General features: G+C 45.7%; 1 protein-coding gene across 3 annotated transcripts in view; it reads left to right on the top strand.

Moving 5' to 3' along the window:
• The first annotated feature begins 3,127 nt into the window (after positions 1–3,127).
• frrs1l (ferric-chelate reductase 1-like) overlaps positions 3,128–22,038 on the top strand; it is a 74,157-nt gene continuing 55,246 nt past the window's right edge. Inside the window, exons 1-2 of one of the 3 annotated variants that reach the window (XM_072508903.1) lie at positions 3,128–3,717; positions 18,137–18,221. In XM_072508903.1, coding sequence (XP_072365004.1) covers positions 3,327–3,717; positions 18,137–18,221 — 476 coding nt within the window. In that variant the 5' untranslated portion in view covers positions 3,128–3,326. The remainder of the gene's footprint in view (positions 3,718–18,136; positions 18,222–22,038) is intronic. The other 2 variants (XM_072508904.1, XM_072508902.1) reach the window with 2 other exon arrangements.

The following is a 22,038-nucleotide window of genomic DNA, read 5'->3' on the forward strand; positions in this document are numbered from 1 at the left end:
ACCAACTTCAATGGGTAGAAGAACGGATTTGGGCCAAATAAATTGGAATCAAATTTTGGCAGGAAAAAGCTGAACAATGGATTCCCTTCATAGAAGTGATCATTTGGGCAAACAAATCCAGAGCTCTCTGGATGACAAACGAGATAGAGATTAAGATAAATAAGGAAAAGTATCTTTACAACATATGTCAGGCAGATAATACAACAGAAAACCAGACTGAATATAGAAGGTTCAGAATGGAAGTGAAAAAGCAAATGAGAGAAGCAAAGAGAGAATATGCAAAGAGACTGGCAGTTAAAATAGAAGGCAATTCCAAAGTCTTCTATAGGCATATACATAGTGAAAGGGTGGTAAAAGGAGGTTTAGGGTCAATTAGGAAATTTAATGCATAGAGGCAGGGGGTATAGCCAAGTTTTTAAAGTACTACTTTATGGGCAGGATTCTCCATCTCTCCAGACCCGTTTTCTGGCGCGGCGCTCTCCTGCCGGCCAATGGGGTTTCCATTGTGGCCACCCCCAGGCTGTCGGTAAATTCTTTAAAAAATATATATTTATTAAAGTTTTTTAACACAATTTTTCTCCCTTACAAACAATAACCCCCCCGCCCCCGTAACAAAAAAAAACGAGAAATCACGCAGAGCAAGATATATACATGGCAAAATGATATATTTACACAGCTTTGTACACTGGCCTTCACCCGTACGTGCCAGTTTCCCCAACCCTTCATGTTATCTCTTGCTCATCCACCCTCCCAGGCAGTCCCCCCTTCCCCCCCCCCCTCTTAGGACGTGTCCACCCCCCCCCCCCCCCAAGGTTGCTGCTGCTGCTGACCGACCTTCCTCTAACGCTCCGCGAGATAGTCTAGAAACGGTTGCCACTGCCTGTAAAACCCCTGCGCAGACCCTCTCAAGGCGAACTTAATCCTCTCCAACTTTATGAACCCAGCCACATCATTTATCCAGGCCTCCAGGCTGGGGTGCTTCGCCTCCTTCCACATTAGCAAGATCCTTCGCTGGGCTACTAGGGACGCAAAGGCCAGAATGCCGGCCTCTTTCGCCTCCTGCACTCCCGGTTCGTCCACTTCTCCAAATATTGCTAGCCCCCAGCTTGGCTTGACCCGGACTTTCACCACCTGAGATATTGCTCCCGCCACTCCTCTCCAGAACCCCTCCAGTGCCGGGCATGACCAAAACATATGGACATGGTTCGCCGGGCTCCCTGAGCAACTTCAACATCTGTCCTCTACCCCAAAGAACCTACTCAACCTCGCCCCCGTCAAGTGCGCTCTGTGGACCACCTTAAATTGCATCAGGCTGAGCCTGGCACACAAGGAGGAGGAATTAACCCTACCTAGGGCATCAGCCCACAGACCTTCCTCGATCTCCTCCCCCAGCTCCTCCTCCCATTTACCCTTCAACTCTTCTACCAGCGCTTCCCCCTCTTCTTTCAACTCCTGGTGTATTTCCGACACCTTGCCGTCCCCGACCCATACACCCGAGATCACCCTATCTTGAACTTCTTGTGCCGGGAGCAACGGGAATTCCCTCACCTGTCGCCTCACAAAAGCCCTCACCTGCATATATCTAAAGGCATTTCCCGTGGGGGCTGTCGGTAAATTCATGGGCGTGAGTGCCCTGCTGGCGAGGTGGAGGATCCCGCCGATGGAGAATATATCCTTATATCTATCACAATTTCTCTCCTGGGCCCTGCACTGTAGGAAAAGTGTGAAGGCATTGGAGAGAGTGCAGAAAAGACTCACAAGAATGGTACCAGGGATGAAGAACTCCAGTTCATCACAGAATCCCTACAATGAAGGAGGCCATTCGGCCCATCGAATCTGCACCGACTCTTCGAGTGTCCACCTCCATAATCCCATAACCTAACCTGTACATCAAGGGGCAATTTAACATGGCCAGTCCACCTAGCCTGCACATCTTTGGACTGTGGGAGGAAACCGGAGCACCCGGAGGAAACCCATGCAGACACAGGAGAACATTCAAACTCCACACAGTCACCCAAGGCCGGAATTGAATCGGAGTCCCTGTTGATGTGAGGCAGCAGTGCTAATCACTGTGCCATCCAGTTATGAAGATAGATTGATGCAGATGGGATTGTTTTTCTTGGTGAAGAAGGCTGAGAAGAATTTGATGAATTTATTCAAAATCATGAGGGGTCTGGACAGAGTAGGTAGGGAGAAACTGTTCCCATTCGCGAAAATATTAAGAGAGGATACAGATTTAAAGTAACTTGCAAAAGAAGCAAAAGCAACATGAAAAAACATATTTCCCTGCAGTGATTGCTTAATCGGACTTAATTGATTCACCTGAGGAAGGAGCTGTGCTCCGAAAGCTAGTGATTCAAAACAAACCTATTGGACTTTAACCTGGTGTTGTAAGACTTCTTACTGTGATTGCTTAAGATCTGGAATGCACTGCCTGAGAGTGTAGTGGAGTCAGGTTCAATTGAAGCATTGAAAGGAAGAAAGTTCTGAAAAGGAAGAAAGTGTAGAGCTATGGAAGAAGATGGAGAAATGGCACAAAGTGAATTGCTCGCTCAGAGAACAGATGGGACAGGCTGAATGGCATCCCTGTTAGCTGTAACAATTCTTTGAGGCCTGGTGACCATGTCAGGTCTGGACCTGAGTGTACAGGCGGTACAAAGAGTTGCAGGATCAATTCCTAAGGTTGCCAACAGTGATTAAATGTATTCCTGGAGGTTTCATCATGACTTTCCCCCCCAGTCAGGCAACATATCCATCCTCGTGACACACTGCCATTCTCTGTCAATTGGAAAGCAAAAAGACTCATTGCCCAGTTAGATAATGATTGAGTGCCAGCCAAAAAGCCTTTGTTTCACATTTTCAATATTCCTATATCTGATAACGTGATGGAAATGCAATATTTTTAATGTCCCGATGATTCCCCCCTGATATGCCATCAATAAACACACAACGCGTGATGAATGTAACTGAGGCTTTAATACACTAATCAGCAAGCCTCCTGCCTCTGGACCCGAACTGGGTCCGAGGTGGAGACTTGCCCCCTTTATACATAAGCCCAAGGGGAGGAGTCACAGGCGGAGCCAGCCTGGACAAGCCCAGGAATGTACAACACAATGCCATACAATGCAATACGTGGTTTACCCCCCTCCCTCCCCCCTTACACAGCAGAGTCCTGGAGGTTGATAGGAGTTTCCAGGCCGATCCTGGAGTGTTGGTAACCCTACAGGTCCCCATGTTCTCTGGTGCCCTTCTGTCGATGCTTTGATAAACTGGAACCACGTTACAGGTCAGCGGGAGTGCGGGAAGGGGGTGGATCCAGCGCACTGATGGTGGAAAGGGTGCACTTGCGTGCGGCAGATGTGGGGAGAAACCATGGGGACAGGTTGACGACCAACCAGTCAAACTGGCGGGGGCGGCGGTCCCCATTCTCGGGCATCTCCCCACTGCCGGCTGCCGCTGCCGCTGCCATGGCGGGGATGTCGCCGCTGCTGCTGGCCGCCTCTCTGCTTCTCGCCGCTGTCTCCGCAAACCCAGCCGAGGAACCATTAGCGGGCAGTCCGGGAGGCCGGGAAGCCGAGCAGGAGAGCGGGAGGATAGTCCTGGAGGAGCTGGAAAAGAGCGGGTTGCAGCTGGAGGAAGCGGGCGCGGAACAGCACCAGGAATCCTACAGCACCTTCGCGGCGGAGTTCTTCGAGACGCGCTACTGGGGGGATGAAGGTCAGTGGAATGATTTCAGTGTGACTCGGGGGGGCGGAATCAATGGTTTTCCCCCTCGCCCAGCTTCTCCACCCGGTGTAATTTATTCCCACTTAAACAGAAACCCATTCCCATTCCGGGGCTTGGGCGCTCAACACTTACATTTTGGGAAGTTTAAACTGTGACCAGTTTCAGCACCAAAGGAAAGCGGTATTTCCATCTATTGCTGTTCCTTATCCCGGCTCAGCCGCTGTTCCTTGGTGGGATGTTTGGCCTTGAGGTTACATTGAGAGGTCTCGTTGAAGTGTGGGTGAGATTGATCTCCCTGTAACCAGTGCTTCACAAAGCCCGGATACTCACAACGTCTCCTGGGCCTCAGGTTCTGATCCAGCATCATTCTTGTTCTGCAGGTAATGGCCTCGCCAAATTCATGCCCTGATTATTCCTCCGGGGCTGAGTCCCCAATACCCCCGAGGACACATTCATGATTGAAATCTGTATAAAGACAGTCAGGTATGGAGCCCACAGGTCAGACCTGGCTGGGGACTGATGTACATTGTAAATATAATTGCTTTGTAATAAACCCAGTTTTCTTTTGATCAACTCGGTTCAGACTGGTTTGGGGCCTACTAAAGTATCAACATCAAGTCATTATAGCAAAATTGTGAAATATGAACTCGTATCAATTGAGTAATGTCATGAATAGAGATGCCTTTTTGTCATCTTGTCTTGTATCCTTTTTATCCATTAGTTTGCATTGTGTAAAGACATTTTCACCATCCCTTTTCTATAGTAACTAAGTAAAGACTGCAGATGTATTCGAACGACAGTGGGGTGTTTGTGAGCATTATGAGCACCTTATATTTTCTTAAATCTTTTACTGTATAATATCCATGGTTTTAGATCCCATGGAGTGATAAAACACCTACTTTATTCAACTATTTTTTTAAAGGGACTCAGTGCCAGCAATGAATCAAAGATATTGCACATGGACTGTTTAGCTTTACAGATCTATTATCAGTAACAATATGATATGTGGGGGAAAGGAAGTACGGCAAGATGGAAACATAAAAACTTGTACAGGTTTGTTCGCTCCCATCCTCCCAAGTGATCTTTTTCTGAGAAACTTGAATGAACCCGAGATTCTGTAGTATAATTGATACAAATATAATTGATACAAATATTTCAAATCTTAGTCATAACTTCATCTCTCATAACTAGATCTACCTTCATCCATAACATAACATTATGTCAATGCCAAGTCGGCCCTTCCTGAATAAGTATTGTTTTAATATGTTTGTGTGATCACTCACCTGAACTAATCATGTATTTCCTCATTATAATGAATATTCATCTTGCAGTAATGTAAATATCTATGACTGGGATAAATTTAAATTCTTTGCGAAATACTGATTTTTTTTTATACAATGGAACAGGCTGTTCATTTATATTAGTTAGCATTTATCGTAAATGAGAATCTAGTTGATTTTAAATAATGACTGTCAAGGTATGAGCTCCAAATCAATGTAGCAGAAAAGTTAGCAAATGGAACAGAAGAAAATCATAAGGCTATAGGCATTTTAGTAGGAAGGCAAAAAGGTAAGATGGGAGTGGCAGAAAATAACGGACTAACATGTAATATCAAAGAAAACAGTAGATTTTATAAACATGTTAACAGTAAAATAATAATTAGAGGGTAGGATAGCTCAATGATGAAGATGCAAATCTAATTATGGAGAATAAATGTGTAGAGATAATATTAATAAATATTGTGATAGGGAAACGAGAATATCAATGGATCAGAGGAGGACATGGAACACGTCTTGAGGATAATTGAAGAAAAATAATTGGTTCTGAAAAACGTATGACTCGAGGCCATAAATTGCCTGGGCTAGATGGCATAGATCTCGGCTGTTGAAGAAAGATAGTGAGGATATGGCAGAAGTTCTGACTAAATTTTTTAAAACTTCCTTTGATATGCAGATTGACTACACTCCAATCCTTTGGCCCAATGTAGTGCCCCTGCTTAAGAAGGGAGAGGAGGATAAACCAGGTAACTGTTGACCAATTAATCTAATGTCAATAATGCACTCTCTTTTAGAAGCCATAATTCAAGATCAATTATTGAACCACCAGAGAGTCATGAAATAACCAGAACCACTCAAACATGGATTTGTTAATGGAAACTTGTGTTTGTAAAGCTAATGGAATATTTGATAGTGGAATTCTTTGACATACCAAGGGAAAGTAGTAGATATAGGATATATAGCTTTTCAGAAGGCATTTGACAAAGCTTGTTACAAAAATTCAGGTGTATGATAAAAGAGGAAATGTAACAACATGAGCAGCAATTTGGCTGATGAAGAGAGAATAAATAAGCCAATGGGATTAAGAAGGTTTTCAAGTGGCGTCTTCTGGGGACGAATGTTGATTTCATTTGTCGGTAATCTGGATTTGAACAGAGAGAGCAAGATATTGAAGTTTGCTGACAACACAAAAGTCAATTATTCGTAAAACAGGAGGATGTTGACAGGTTTACAGAATGGGCAAACTGGCAGCTAATGCAATTTGGGAGGTTTGTGGTATTGCGTTTTGAGAGGAAAAGCAATGAATGAAAGCATACAGACTGGAGATACTGGAACAATTTCCAGAGAAGGTTTAATAGAACCTTTTAAAAATTACCATGCGATTTGATAAGGTAAATAGGAAAGATTATTTTGACTGGCCTGAGAATCAGTGGCACCAGTTTAAAATTGTAACTAGGCGAGTGAGAATAAAGTAAGATAAATTTATTAAGCACAGAGTTGCTGAGCTTAGAATGTTTTCCTACATGAATGTTTGAGGCAGATGTCCTTCTAATAAAATATTGGTCAAATATTTGAAGTAGGAAAAGATGTAGAGCTATGGAGAGAAAGCAGGATTGTGGGATTAACCTGCAGTTCTTTGGCAAAGAACCAGCACAAATACCACCAGTTTAGCTTCTTCTTTCTCTGCTGTTAACTTTCCCTGCTGTATTCTATAGTTCAGTAGATCACTTTGGACAAATCCATTACTGCCTGGAATTCCTTTTAATTAGAGTTAGACATGACACCCATACATTTTCTTCCAACTTTGTATTAGCAGATTATGTATTGTGAAAATATCTAATTTTGGAGCAACACGTGGCACAGTGGTTAGCACTGCTAACTATGGTGCTGAGGAGCCGGATTCGAATCCCGGCCCTGGGTCACTGTCCATGTGGTGTTTTCACACTCTCCTCGTGTCTGCGTGGGCTTCACCCCCACAACCCAAAGATGTGCAGGTTAGGTGGATTGACCATGCTAAATTGCCCCTTAATTGAAAAAATAATTGGGTACTCTTAAAAAAAAATTTTAAAGGAAAAAAAAATCTCATTCCTTAATTTACACCTTTCAGATTTTAATCTTGGGATTACGTTGTTCAATATCTACTCCCATTTGGAAGCAAATTAGCGATAGACAGAACTGTTTTGTGAAGGGGAGGTTGTGTCTCACTAACTTGATAGAGTTTTTAGAAGAGGTCACAAAGATGATTGATGCAGGTATGGCAGTGGATGTTGTCTATATGGACTTCAGTAAGGCATTTGACAAGGTCCCTCATGGCAGACTGGTACAAAAGGTGAAGTCACACAGGATCAGGGGTGAGCTGGCAAGGTGGATACAGAACTGGCTAGGTCACAGAAGGCAGAGATTAGCAATGGAAGGGTGCTTTTCTGATTGGAGGGCTGTGACTAGTGGTGTTCCGCAGCGATCAGTGCTGGGACCTTTGCTGTTCATAGTATATATAAATGATTTGAAGGAAAATGTAACTGGTCTGATTAGTAAGTTTGCAGACGACACAAAGGTTGGTGGAATTGCGGATAGCGATGAGGACTGTCTGAGGATACAGCAGGATTTAGATCGTTTGGAGATTTGGGCGGAGAGATGGCAGATGGAGTTTAATCTGGACAAATGTGAGGTAATGCATTTTGGAAGGTCTAATACAGGTAGGGAATATACAGTGAATGGTAGAACTCTCAAGAGTATTGACAGTCAGAGAGATCTAGGTGTACAGGTCCCCCAGTCACTGAAAGGGGCAACACAGGTGGAGAAGGTAGTCAAGAAGGCATACGGCATGCTTGCCTTCATTGGCCGGGGCATTGAGTATAAGAATTGGCAAGTCATGTTGCTGCTGTATAGACCCTTAGTTAGGCCACACTTGGAGTATAGTGTTCAATTCTGGTCGCCACACTACCAGAAGGGTGTGGAGGCTTTAGAGAGGGTGCAGAAGAGATTTACCAGGATATTGCCTGGTACGGAGGGTATTAGCTATGAGGAGTGGTTGAATAAACTCGGTTTATTCTCACTGGAACGACGGAGGTTAAGGGGTGACCTGATAGAAGTCTACAAAATTATGAGGGGCATAGACAGAGTGGGTAGTCAGAGGCGTTTTCCCAGGGTAGAGGGGTCAATTAGTAGGGGGCATAGGTTTAAGGTGCGAGGGGCAAGATTTAGAGGAGAATTACGAGGCAAGTTTTTTTTACACAGAGGGTAGTGGATGCCTGGAACTCGCTGCCGGAGGAGGTGGTGGAAACAGGGACGATAGTGACATTTAAGGGGCATCTTGACAAATACATGAATAGGATGGGAATAGAGGGATACGGACCCAGGAAGTGTGGAAGATTTTAGTTTAGACGGGCAGCATGGTCGGCACAGTCTTGGAGGGCCGAAGGGCCTGTTCCTGTGCTGTACTTTTCTTTGTTCTTTGTTCTAATATAAGATTAATGGGTGAGAAGCTGCAAAAGGGGCCTGAGGTAAATGCCATTCAAAGAGTGGTCAGTGTTTTATGTTCTCCCAGTTCCAATTCTGACCACAATAAATAAACAATAGATTTCTCGGTTTCTTGGTGAAGCTGCAATGTCTACAATTGTCTTCATAAGGATTTAAAGTATTCATGAAATTTCCCTGATCAAAGGAAGGTTAGAAGGCAACTGTAACTAGAAGGTTTTAAATTGTCAGGTTAAAAGACAGGTATGGGAATTGAGGATAATTTATTTTTGTTCTTGGTTTATTGGTATGTTTTCTCATAGACAAGGGCAGTTTCCATCTATTAGCTGGAATAGCTTAGAAACAGGCAGAGAGACATTTCAGATGGGTGCTGAAAGCAGCTTTGAGAAGTAAAAGCAAGAATTGTCCGGAAGCTGTAGACCAGAAGCTATCAAAAACTAAGAGTGTTTCTGATTTTGGAATCACTGAGCAAGAAAACAATGAGGTACTTGCTTGAACTAGGGTGTCGGCAAACTAGGTGCTGAAAGAAAGTTGGAGGGTTACCTAGTTGGAAGGACCCCTAGAATTTTCATACCTTGGAGAATAGTGGGAATACTGAGGAGAATAAGAATGAATTCCTGAGAACTGTGGTGCATCTTGGTATGGTCCCAGAAGAATGGAGGAAACTCCAAGATCTTATAAACTATAGTGGAACCATTGGGTGGAAGTAACATTAAAAGGAGTGAACTGCTGAGATTTTCAGACTTAAAGAATAAATGTTTATGAAATATGTAGGTTGTAATATTTGCTTTGTTTAACTCTTGCACAGTGAACGTTTTTGTTTTAAACATGAAAACTTGTGGAGCAAATTTTTCAGTTAATGATAACTGGGAGTTTGATTTTTTTTAAAGTTAATCGTCTCCCTCGAAATCATTATTGAGAAGTGACAATTGTCTCACCACCCTGGCCTCTCCCCTACTCTTCCAGCTATCCTTTTAGTTGTAATGGTAATTTAATCAAGGGTTGTGTTAACCATACTGCAATGGACAATAATGTAGCATGTTGGTGTGAATTTAACTCTGGCATTGTAACAAGAGAAGGAAAAGAAAAATAGTTGCTCAAATCTAAATCTTGTCAATGCAATTTCAGCAGTGATTTTCTACTCCAGAAATCTGTAATTAATGTTGAATATGTGGGGCGCAATTCTCCGACCCCCCACCGGGTGGGAGAATCGCCGGGGGCTGGCATGAATCCCGCCCCCGCCGTGTCCCGAATTCTCCGCCACCAGAGATTCGGCGGGGGTGGGAATCGCGCCGCGCCGGTCGGCGGAAATCGCGCCGTTCGGCGGGCCCACCCCCGATGATTCTCCGGTCCACGATGGGCCGAAGTCCCGCCGCTGTCAACCCATGCCAGCCGGCGTGGATTGAACCACCTTTCGAACGGCAGGACAAGGCGGCGCGGGCGGGGTCCGGGGGGGCGCGGGGCGATCTGGCCCTGGGGGGTGTCCCCACGGTGGCCTGGCCCGCGATTGGGGCCCACCGATCCGTGGGCGGGCCTGTGCCGTGGGGGCACTCTTTTCCTTCCGCCTTCACCATGGTCTTCACTATGGCGGAGGCGGAAGAGACCCCCTCCACTGCGCATGCGCGGGGATGCCGTGAGCGCATGCGTCGCAGGGCAAAATCGTTTCCGCGCCAGCTGGCGGGGCGCCAAAGGCCTTTCCCGCCAGCCAGTGGGGCAGAAATCACTCCGGCGCAGGCCTAGCCCCTCAAGGTGAGGGCTCGGCCCCTCAAAATGCGGAGAATTCCGCACCTTTGGGGCGGCGCGGTGCCGGACTGATTTGCGCCGATTTTGGCGCCGGTCGGCGGACATCGCGCCGATTGCGGAGAATCCCGCCCGTGGTGTTATTAAATGCACATAGAATTAGATGTTAATCTTTGTTAATAATAGTGAAATGATGTAAAATAAACTGTTACCAGGCAAAAATAATAGTAAGTGTTCACTTTGTTAATTCACTATGGCAGACATTCGAGGAGAATTTTCACAACTCTCAATAAAGATATATTGCACAGAAAAAGACTCTTATGAGAAGGATAGATAATCTGTGGCTAAGTAAGGAAGTTAAATATGGTACCAAATTGAAAGAAAAGGGGTACAATGTTGTGAAAATTAGTGTTCGGCCAGAACACTGGGAAAAATTTAGAAACCAGCAACGGATGACTAAAAAGTAATAGAGGGAGAAATTACAACGTGAGAGTAAATTAGAAAGAGATATACAAACAACCAGTCAGAGTTTCTACAAGTATATAAAAAGGAATAGGAGAGCTAACATAAACATTGGTCCCTTAGAGGATGAGACTGGGAAATAAGTAATGGGAAACAAGGAAACAACAGAGACTTTGAACAAGTATTTTGTATCTGTCTTCATGGTAGAAGGCACAAAAAGCATTCTAAGAATATTTTAAAAATCAAGGAATGAAAGGGAGGGAGGAACTTAAAACAATCACTAGCGAACAGGTACTAGGAAAGTTAATGGGACTAAAGGCAGATAAATCCCCTGAACTGTATGACCCCCGTCCTTGCATCTTAAGAGAAGTGGCTGCAGAGATTGTGAATGCAGTGGTGCAATCTTCCAACATTTCCTAGATTCTGGAACGATACCAAGGCAATGGAAAGGCACAAATATAAAACCTCTATTCAAGAATGGAGACAGAAAGCAGGAAACTATAAGTCAGTTAGCTTAACCTCTGTCATTGGGAAATTCTGGAATCCATTATTAGGAAGTTGTGGTTGTAGGACATTTAGAAAATAATAATAAAATCAAGCAGAACCAACATGAATTTATGAAAGGGAAATCATGTTTGATATATTTGTTAGGATTCTTTGATGATTTAACAAACAAGATTGATAAAGGGGAACCAGTAGATGTAAAGTATTTGGATTTCCAAAAGGAATTCAATAAAGTGCCACATAAAAGATTACTACACAAGATATGGGTATTGCGCAAGCAGAAAGGGAATGGGTAACCATCAGGAATAGTAAAAGACTCAGGAAGGTAGTGCAAGAGTCCCCTGTGGTCATCCCCCTCTCAAACAGATGTGCGGTTTTGGATACTGTTAGCGGGGATGGCCTCGCAGGGTAAAGCAGCAGTAGTCAAATCCACGGCACCATGGATGGCTCTGCTGCTCAGATGGGTGGGAGAAAAGCGAGTGGCAGGGCTATAATGATAGGGGATTCAATAGTTAGGGGCACAGAAGGACGCTTCTGTGGCCGCAAGCGTGAATCAAGGATGGCATGTTGCTCCATGGTGCCAGGGTCCGGGATGTCACGGAGTGGCTGCAGGGCATTCTGGGGAGGGAAGATGAACAGCCAGTGGTTGTGGTACACATTAGTACCAATGGCATAAGAGATGAGGACCTGAAAGCTGAGTTCATGAAGTTAGGAGATAAACTGAAATGCAGGACCTCAAATGTAGTAATCTGAGGATTGCTCCCACATGCTAGAGAAAGCAGGAATAAGGATAGATCAAATTAAAGCGTGGCTGGAGAGATGGTGTAGCCAAGAGGGATTCAGATTCTTGAGGCACTGGAACCGGTTCTGAAGAAGGTGGGATTTGTACTTACCGGACGGGTTGAACCCAGGCAGAGCTGGGACAGATGTCCTTGCGGGGGCTTTAGCTAGTTCTGTTCGGGAGTATTTAAACATGTGTGGCATGGGGATGGGGGTCCCAGGAGTAGGATCAGATAGGACAAATTCAGATCAGGAAAATTGAGTTAGAGCATTAGCTCGTGATTTAGAAGGTGTAGTGATAGACTTGAAATTACAGGAAAGGCAAGGGTTGTAAAGGGTCCAGAAAGAAAAATGATGGGGTTGAATTGTTTGTACTTCAATGTAAGGAGTATTACAAACAAGTAAATGAGTTAAGGACACTAGTAGACACATGACAGCGGGATCTCATTGCTATAACGGAAACCTGGCTAAAGGAGGGGCAAAATTGGCAGCTCAATATCCCTGGATACAAAGCTTTCAGGCAGGAAGGGTGAGAAATAAAAAAGGAGTATCACTAATGGTTAAAGAATGAATTCCAGTTGTGAGAAGGGATGATATACTAAACGGGTCAACAAGCAAGGCTTTATGGGTTGAGCTTGAAATTTAAAAAGGGGGAGTGACACTACTGGGAGTATACTACAGACCCCCAAAAAGCGAAAGGGAGAAAGAAGATCAAATAGGTAGGTAGATGTCTGCCTGTATGAAAAAGAGGGCAACAATAGTAGGAGAGTTTATTCATCCCAATATCAACTGGGATTCAAACAATATAAGGGAAACCGGGGAAGAAACTTTCACGCAGTGTGTCCAGGAAAATATTTTCAACCAATTAGTGAAAAGCTCAACAAGAGGAGCTGCAATTCGAGACCCAGTCTTGGGGAATGAAAAAGGGCAAGTGGGTGAAGTGACTGTTGGCGGAAAGTTGTTTCAAGTGGTGTTCCACAGGGCTCGATGTTGGGACCCTTACTGTTTGTGTTATCTATTAACGGTTTGGACGTCCATGTGGGGAGCACGATTGGGAAATTTACACAAAGATTGGCCGAGTGGTGGACAGTGTAGAGGATAGTTATAATCTCCAAAATGATATAGATGGGTTGGTGGAGTGGACGGTAAAGTGGCCGTTGGAATTTAATACAGAGAAGTGTGAGGTCATGCATTTAGGGAGGTCAAACAGGTATAGGGAGTATACAATAATGGGAATATACTGAGAGGGCTAGATGAAGTAAGATATCTTGTTATACAAGTACACAAATCCCTAAAGGCAGCAGTTCAAGTACACAAGGTTGTAAAGAAACCATACGGAATGTTCTCCTTCATTGGCAGAGGTATAGAATATAAAAGTTGAAAAATATATAATGTTGGAATTGTATAAAACACTGGTGAGGCCACAACAGGAGTATTGTGTGCAGTTCTGGCCACCACATTACAGGAGGGACGTAATTGTTCTGGAGGAGGTTTACCAGAATGTTGCCAGAGCTAGAAAAGTGTAGCTGTGAGGAGAGATTGGATAGGTTGGGGTTATTTTCCTTGTAACAAGGATGGCTGAGGGGGTGACTTAATTGAGGTGTACAAAATTATGAGGGGAAGAGATAGAATACACGGGATAAAATTATTTCCCTTGGTGGAGGATTCTACAATCAGGAGACACAGATTCAAGATAAGTAGCAGAAGGTGTAGAGGGGACATGAGGAAGACGTTTTGTTACACCAGTAGTGGGAGTGTGGAATTCACTGCCCAAGTTGGTGGTGGACACAGAGACCTTAAACTATTTGAAAAAAGTACTTGGATCTTCACCTTGAGTGCTGTAAGATACAGGGCAATGGACCAGGTGCAGGAAAGTGAGATTGGAAAGGGCACCTGGGTATCCTCAGGCTGGCATGGACAAGATGGGCCGAATGGCCTCCTTCTGTGCTATAACTTTTTAATGATTCTAAGAGCTCATGTGGTTAGGGTTAATATATTAGCATGGAGGGGGTATCAGCGAAATAAAAGGAAACAGAGTTGGGATAAATGGATCATTTTCTAACTTTGTGAAGTATCACAAGGATCAGTGCTGGGGTTCTCAACTAATTACAAGCTATATAATGACTTGGATGAAGGAACAAAGTGTATTGTAGCCAAATTTGCAGACAATACAAAAATAGGTAGAAAAGCAAGTTGTGAGGAGGACACAAAAGAGTCTGCAAAGGCATATGGATAGATTTAGTGAGTGGGTAAAATTTTTACAGCTGGCATATATGTGGGAAAATGTGAGGTTGTACAGTTGTCAGGAAGAATAGAAAAGCAGAATATTATTTAAGTGGAGAGAGACTGCAGAATGCTGAGGTGCCGAGGAATCCCGAGTGTGCTCCGACATGATTCACCAAAAGTTATCATGCAGGTGCAGCAAATAGTTGGGAATACAAATGAAATGTGGGTGTTTATTGCAAAGGGGATGGAGTATTAAAGAAGGGAAGTTTGTTAGGACTGCACAGGGTATTGGAGAGACCACATCTTGGCTTGGATTTTGCAGAAGTCTTGGAGATTCCGCTTCTTATCCAAAATGACGCCGGGGCCCTGGATACGGAAGTCCTGCCTCCATTTCTGACAGGTTCTATTTCACCGGTAGGGGGAAGGGGGGTGGTATGTGATTCATACATGTGGGGAAACCCACATTTGTACTCGTTGCCAAGTTCAAACAAACCCTATTTCTACTGGAGCGAGGTCCATTTCTTGCAGCATGTGACTTAATGATTTTTATGGGTAGACATAAATGCTTGTGAAAGGTGTACGAGGTCTGTGAACCAGTCAGGTTTTTTAAATCCCCTGCCCTTTACATTTTGAAAAAAAACAGTCTGCTGTGACTGTGACTCTGTTGAAAACAAATCACTGCATGCATTTTAAAGAGCTGCTTGTTGACATTACCCTAAGGGTTGTCATTATATTATTACTGCTGGACTACTTCCACAACCTTTCATCACAGTTTGATTGATAGCTGCAATAGTTATTAAGAGATTAGCTTTGATGTTTGGTTTTGAATACAAGTATTTGTATTATAGAGAATTAAGTACTTTAGAATTTAAATGTATTGAATGGATTTTTATCAAGTGAAGTCTGTAATAGATACTTAGGAGTCATAGTGAATTGAAATAAAATAAAATTCTGAGGTCTGCTCTTGGTGGGTTGGCATGCAGAGTGTAAGGACAAAGGGTGGTGGGTAGGACATGGGTTGAAATGAGTTGGAACTTAATTGGTATAAGGACTATAGGGGTTTATGGGGCTGGATGGTGTGTCATGTGCTAGTATTAGTTGACACTAAGTTGGGAGTGTAGGAATGGTTTCAAGACCTGTGTATTGAGTCAGCTTCCACGTGGGGCTATTCCCTGTGGCTCAACTCAGTACAGAGAGGAAAAGACACATCGACAACCTGGACAAGATGACTATTTAATCAAGCTTGTTACGTGTACACGGAGAACAGACCTGGATATCTGCCAAGATCTGTTCTGCCGAACAAAGGCCAGAACATAGTATTTATACAATTTTCAAAAATCAAAAGCCCACCCCAGTGGACGCAATCCAATTCCTGAAGCTGCTACGTTTAAACTTAGCCAATAGAATTGCAAGCAATGTTTAAACTTCACCCAGTAGAATTACAAGCAGCGCATAACTGATCCTCATCCTGACAGCTATGTTTACTAGTAATTTGCTGTGCATTCATTGTCTGTGTGAAGCAGGACAGCAAAACCCGCATCCTGCATTGAAAGACAAGGGGTGGGATTCTCTGATCCTGAGACTAAGTGTTGACGCCGTCGTAAACGCCGTTGCATACCGTCAGGAGCAGTGATTCTGACGCCTGCAGGGGGCCAGCACGGCACTGGAGCGACCCATGCCGCTCCAGCTGCCGATGCCGGCATCAGATGGGTGCCGCGGGTCTGCGCATGCGCAGTGGGGCCGGCACCAATGCGCGCATACGCAGTGGCTCCCTTCTTCGCGCCGGCCCCGATGCAACATGGCGTAGGGCTACAGGGGCTGGCGCAGAGCAAAAGAGGCCCCCAGCCTGAGGCCGGCCCGTCGATCGGTGGGCCCCGATCGCGGGCCAAACCACAGCGGAGGCCCCCCCCCTCTCAAAACCAGGCCGCCCCTGGATGCATGCACACCAAGGTCCCGCCGGGTAAGACCACATGTGGCCGGCGCCAGCGAGACTCGGATTTTTTGTATGGCTGCTCAGCCCACCCCGGGTAGAAAATCGCCTGGGGGCCGCAGAGAGCGGCCCCCGACCGACGCCGTCCAACTGCGCCGGTGCCAATGGCGCCGATTCTTCACTCACCGGAGAGTCGGCGGACCAGCGTTGGTGCAGCGTCGCGCATTTCGCACCCGGCCCAGCGATTCTCCAGCCCGGCCTGGGCTGAGAGAATCCCGCCCAAGATATCAGAAGTGACGTCCTTCCGGACAAGTTAGCTATCCTAAATCCCATTTGATTACTTAAAATGTCCTAAAACTACATGTTTAATGGTTAATAATGATTACTGAGTCCTATAATTCATCTCCATCCTTAATAAAGTAACTTATGTAAAACTACTCCAGTGGCATGCTAACTATTCAGTTTTAAGAGGCATCATCGCTGAACCCCCCCCCCTTCAGGGAGAGGAGCCATAATAGGCATGGGAATGAGTGGAGGTGTCATGTGTTTACATGAGCTGGCACTAAGTTGGCATAAGATCTATAAAGAGGCCGTGGCGATGACTGGGGGGCATTGTTTGAAATGGAGGGCATGAAGGGCTGTTCGGGGTGGGTGGAGAGGCATGCATTCACAAAGATGGTATGAGCCGCAATGAGGGAAGTGGGAATGGAGCAGGAGTTGACATGATGGCGAATGGGTTGGGATGTGAGGGGTGATGGCTGGAGGGTTGAATATCAAAAAAACAATTGGAATGAAGGCCCAAAGCACCGAGGTGGGACTTGTAACCAGCTTGCCAGCCTTGTTACCCGGCACCTGTGGCTGCCTCCAGACTGTTTCTGGGGACAGGGGGCCTGAATCCAGCAGGCAGCCACCCCGCCTACTCAGAACAAAGATCCTATTGTTTGGGGAATTTTCTCTCAAGGCAGGTTCAGCAAGTCAGGAAATTACCTGACACTGCGCACAACCTCGGGAGCGAAAAGCTGGGCCCTGGAGAAAATTATAAAACACTGTTATAATTTTAGTCTCCTTATTTAAGAAAGCATATACTGAAGGAAGTTGAGAGAAGGTTCGCCAGGTTGATTCCTTGGATGAAGGGGTTGTTTTATGAGGAAAGTTGAGCAGTCTGGGTCTAGAAACATTGGCATTTAAAAGGATGTGATGGTCTTATTGAAACATAAGATTCTGAGGGGGTTTGACAGGGTAGATGCTGAGATAATATTCCCCCTCGTGTGGAAATCTAGAACTAGGGACACAGTTTCAAAATAAGGGTCTCCCATTGAGGAGTGAGTTGACAAGGAATTTCTTCTCTGAGGCTAGTTACTCTTTGGATTTCTCTACCGCAGAGACTGGGTTGTTGCATGGTAGCACAGTGGTTAGTACTGCTGCCTCACAGCTCCAGGGACCTCGGTTCAATTTCAGCCTTGTCTGTGTGGAGTTTGCACGTTCTCCCAGTGTCTGTGTAGGTTTCCTCCGGATGCTCCAGTTTCCTCCCACAGTCCAAAGATTTGCAGGTTAGGTGGATTGGCAATGCCAAGCTGCCCCTTAGTGGTCCAAGATGTGCAGGTTAAGTGAAATAGCTATGTTAAACTGCTCATTAGTCTCCCAAAATGTGCAAGTTATGTGGGGTTACGGGGATAGGGCAGTGGGCCTAGTGGTGTGCTCTTTTGTAGGATCGGTGCGGTCTCGATGGACCGAATGGCCGCCTTCTACAGTGTAGGGATTCTATGATATTCAAGACTGAGGTAGACAGATGTTTGATCTACGAAGGAGTCATGGGTTATGGGGATGGGATGAGCAGTCAGGAAAGTGGAGTTAAGGCCACAATTGGATCAGCCAATTCCTAGCATGGTGGAGTGGTTTGAGGGGGCAAATGGCCCACTCCTGCTCCTATTTTGTGCTCTTATTCAGTCACATAGTGTAAAAATATATGTATTCTTGGTCATGATCACAGTGTTTTATAATTTTTGTGTTGCAGGTTATGCGTTCCCATCCCCTCCTCCAGTGGACCCTTTTGCAAAAATCCGGGTCGATGATTGTGGAAAAACTAAAGGCTGTTTTAGGTGGGTACCAGAAATGAAGATTTATTTTTTAAATGCCTCCTGATGAAACCATGTTCAAAATAAATGAGTGTACTATATCAAAAGTTCCAAATTAATGTTTTATTGGACAACTTGTAGCAGTATGCCATGATAATTGCAGTACAGCAACATTCCTTTCCCCCCAGCCTTCTGGATTCTACAATAATCAATAATATCATAAGAACCACAATTATTTTTAACAACACACGATAGCTGCTCCTCCATGAATCCCACAACATTGCAGATCAACCACATCACATTGCAATTCATTTTTTTCCAATTAAGGGGCAATTTAGCGTGGCCAATCCACCTAACCTGCACATCTTTGTGGGGGCGAAACCCACACAAACACAGGGAGAATATGCAAACTCCATACGGACAGTGACCCAGAGCCGGGGATCGAACCTGGGACCTCGGTGCCGTGAGACAGCAGTGCTAACCACTGCGCCACCGTGCTGCCCTGTCTTCCCTTTTGATAATGGTGATGGGTGGCATGACCTGATGTGGCAAAGAAAAGAGCTGCACTTAAGGTAGGATTGAGGGAAATATATGGCTCTTAGTGGCTCACTCCATATCTCCTCTTCCAACTGCTCATACTTCTTCCCAGTCCCTAATAGTCGTCCATACAGGTCCCTGCAGTTTCCCCCTCCCAGGTTAACCGCGCCTAGTAGCTCCTCTAGCATTGTGTGTCTTGGGGTTCGTGGGTATACTGTCAGCTCCTTGCGGAGAAAGTTCCTGTAGATGTCTGAGTTTGTTCCCACTAGATAGCTGCAGTCTCTCTGTCAGTTCCTCTAAGGACGCTAGCCTGTCTTCTGTGTAAAAGTCCCGAACAGTCAGTGTCCCCCATGCTGTCAACACCTCTTAAAGGTGGCGTCTAGCAAGGCTGGTGCAAACTTGTGGTTGTTGCAGATGGGGACCCTGGTGGACATCTCGGTGTGTGTCAAAGAAGGTGGTACATATGTTTCCCAACTGGAAACCATGGTTTTATCAGGAGATTCACTCCCTACTGAATGCCAGGTCTGAGGCGTTCAAGACAGGCGACCCTGAGCTGTACAAGAAATCTAGGTACGACCTCTGCAAAGCCATCAGGGATGCCAAGAGACAATACCAGACTAGGCTAGAGTCACAGACTAATGACACTGACTCTGATTGGTTGTGGCAAGGCTTAAACAACATACAAGGCTACAAAGCAAAGCCTACTAGAATCTCCAGCAGCAGCCCTCCCCGATGAACTTAATGCATTCTATACCCATTTTGAGCAGGAAGCCAACAAACTGTTGTCAACTGCCCCAGCAGCCTTGGACTCACCCATACCTACTGTCACAGCTTCCGAAGTCAGATCGGCCTTCTTGAAAGTGAACCTTCGGAAAGCAACAGGTCCTGACGGAGTCCCTTGTGTACTTAGATCCTGCGCGGACTAACTGGCAGATGTGTTCGCGGGCATCTTCAAACTCGCGCTGCTCCATTCCAAGGTTCCCAGCTGCTTCAAGAAGACCACCATCATACCAGTGCCAAAGAAGATGCAGTGTGCCTCAACGACTACCGTCCGGTGGCCTTGACATCTATCATTATGAAGTGCTGAGAGAGGTTGGTCATGAGACACTAACTCCATACTCCCAGAACGCCTTAATCCACGGCAATTCATATACTGCCACAACCAGACCACAGCAAACGCCAGCTACCTGACCCTACACTCCTCCCTGGAGCATCTTGACAACAAGGACTCCTACGTCAGACTCTTAGGCATTGACTACAGCTCCGCCTTCAACACCATAATCCCAGCCAAGCTCATCTCAAAACTCCAAATCCTAGGATGTGGCTCCTCCCTCTGCAGCTGGATCCTCGACTTCCTGACCCAAAGACCACAATCAGTAAGGATAAACAACGACACCTCCTCCACGATAGTCCTCAATACCGGGGCCCTACAAGGCTGCGTACTTAACCCCCTACTATACTCCTTATACACACATGACGGTATGGCAAGATTTGGCTCTAAATCCATCTACAAGTTTGCTCATGACATAGACCGTAGTGGGTCGGATCTCGAACAACGATGAATCAGACAACGGAGGGAGATAGAGAACCTAGTCGCATGGTGTAATGACAACAACTCTCCCTCAGCGTCAGCAAAGCTAAGGAGCTCGTCATTGACTTCAGGAAGTGAAGTATTGTACACACCCCTGTCTGCATCAATAGTGCAGAGGTGGAGGTGGCTGACAGCTTCAAATTTCTAGGTGTGCACATCACCAACAATCTGTCCTGGTCCGCCCACATCGACTCTACAACCAAGAAAGCACAACAACGCCTATACTTCCTGAGGAAACTAAGAAAATTAGGCATGTCCACATTGACTCTTACCAATTTTTACAGCTTTTTATGCTTTATAGAAAGTATCCTATCTGGCTGCATCACAGCCTGGTATGGCAACAGCTAGGCCCAAGACTGCAAGAAACTACAGAGAATCATGAACACAGCCCAGTCCATCACGTGAAACCACCTCCCATCCATTGATTCTGTCTCCACCTCCCTCTGCCTGGGGAAAGGGGGCAGCATAATCAAAGACCCCTCCCACCCGGGTTATTCTCTCTTCCAACCTCTTCCATCAGACAGAAGATACAAAAGTCTGAGAACACGCACAAACAGATTCAAAAACAGCTTCTATCCCGCTGTTACCAAACTCCTAAATGACCCTCTTCTGGACTGAACTGATCTCTCCACACATCTTCTCTGCTGAGTAATACTACACTCCGTATGCTTCACCCGACATCTGAGTCTGTGTATTTCCATTGTGTATCGTGTGTTTCTTTTTCATGAATGGCACGATCTGTCTGGTACACGTGACAATAAATCCAAATCATCTGATTCCAGGTTCGGAGGTGGCTACCACCACTGGGCTTGTTGAGTGTTTTGGTAATGGCAGCAAATCCCGCCGCCCAGGCAATCTGTAGGCTTGGTCCATATTAAGATTGATGCATTGTGTCGTCCTGGCGTATAGGGCCTACGTGGTAGCGCGAATGCACCTGTGCATGGAGGTCTGGGAGATTCTAGACAGGTCCCCACTCGGCAGCTGGAGGAACCCCGCGGTGTAAAGTTTCAAGGCGACTGTCACATTTCAGAAAATGTTTAAATATTTTATAAATTTAGAGTACTCAATTGTTGTTTCCAATTGAGAGGCAATTTAGCGTGGCCAATCCACCTACCTTGCACAACTTTTTGGATTGTGGGGATGAGGCCCGCGCACACACGGGAAGAATGTGCAAACTCCACACGGACAGCGGCCCAGGGCCGGGATTGAATCCAGGTCCTCGTGCTGTGAGGCAGCAGTACTAACCACTGTGCCGCCCTGAAGGTAACAATTGCCTTGATGGTCATCGGGAGCGGGTTTCCTCCTCCATAGCCCTGTGGTTCCATTTGCGCCATAATCCGACAAATATGCCGTACGGTTTCCCTGGTTGGCTGGAGTCTTTAGTGACACACTTGGTCCGGTAGGTCCTCGAATGACAGGCATTGCTGGTATACACTGGGTCTGATGCATCCGCCTCCTTCCTACCTCCTCCTCAGCCTGTTGGGCGGCCGGCTCTCCATCCTTATTGGTTGGCCCCTGCTCCTCAGGGGCAGGTTGCTGTTTTTCAGGGTCCTCCCAGAGCAGCTACTGCTCTTGCAGCCACAGTGGATCCACATGGGCTGCTGCGGCCAGGCAGATGCTAACCATTCCTGGCTGGATACTGAGCTCTATTGTCTGCAGGAGGAGAAGGGCAGTCATGGTGAGTACTCCCGTGCCCATCCAGGTCCAATGGGC

Source organism: Scyliorhinus torazame, chromosome 6 (genome assembly GCF_047496885.1).
Source record: "Scyliorhinus torazame isolate Kashiwa2021f chromosome 6, sScyTor2.1, whole genome shotgun sequence".
Lineage (NCBI taxonomy): Eukaryota > Metazoa > Chordata > Chondrichthyes > Carcharhiniformes > Scyliorhinidae > Scyliorhinus > Scyliorhinus torazame.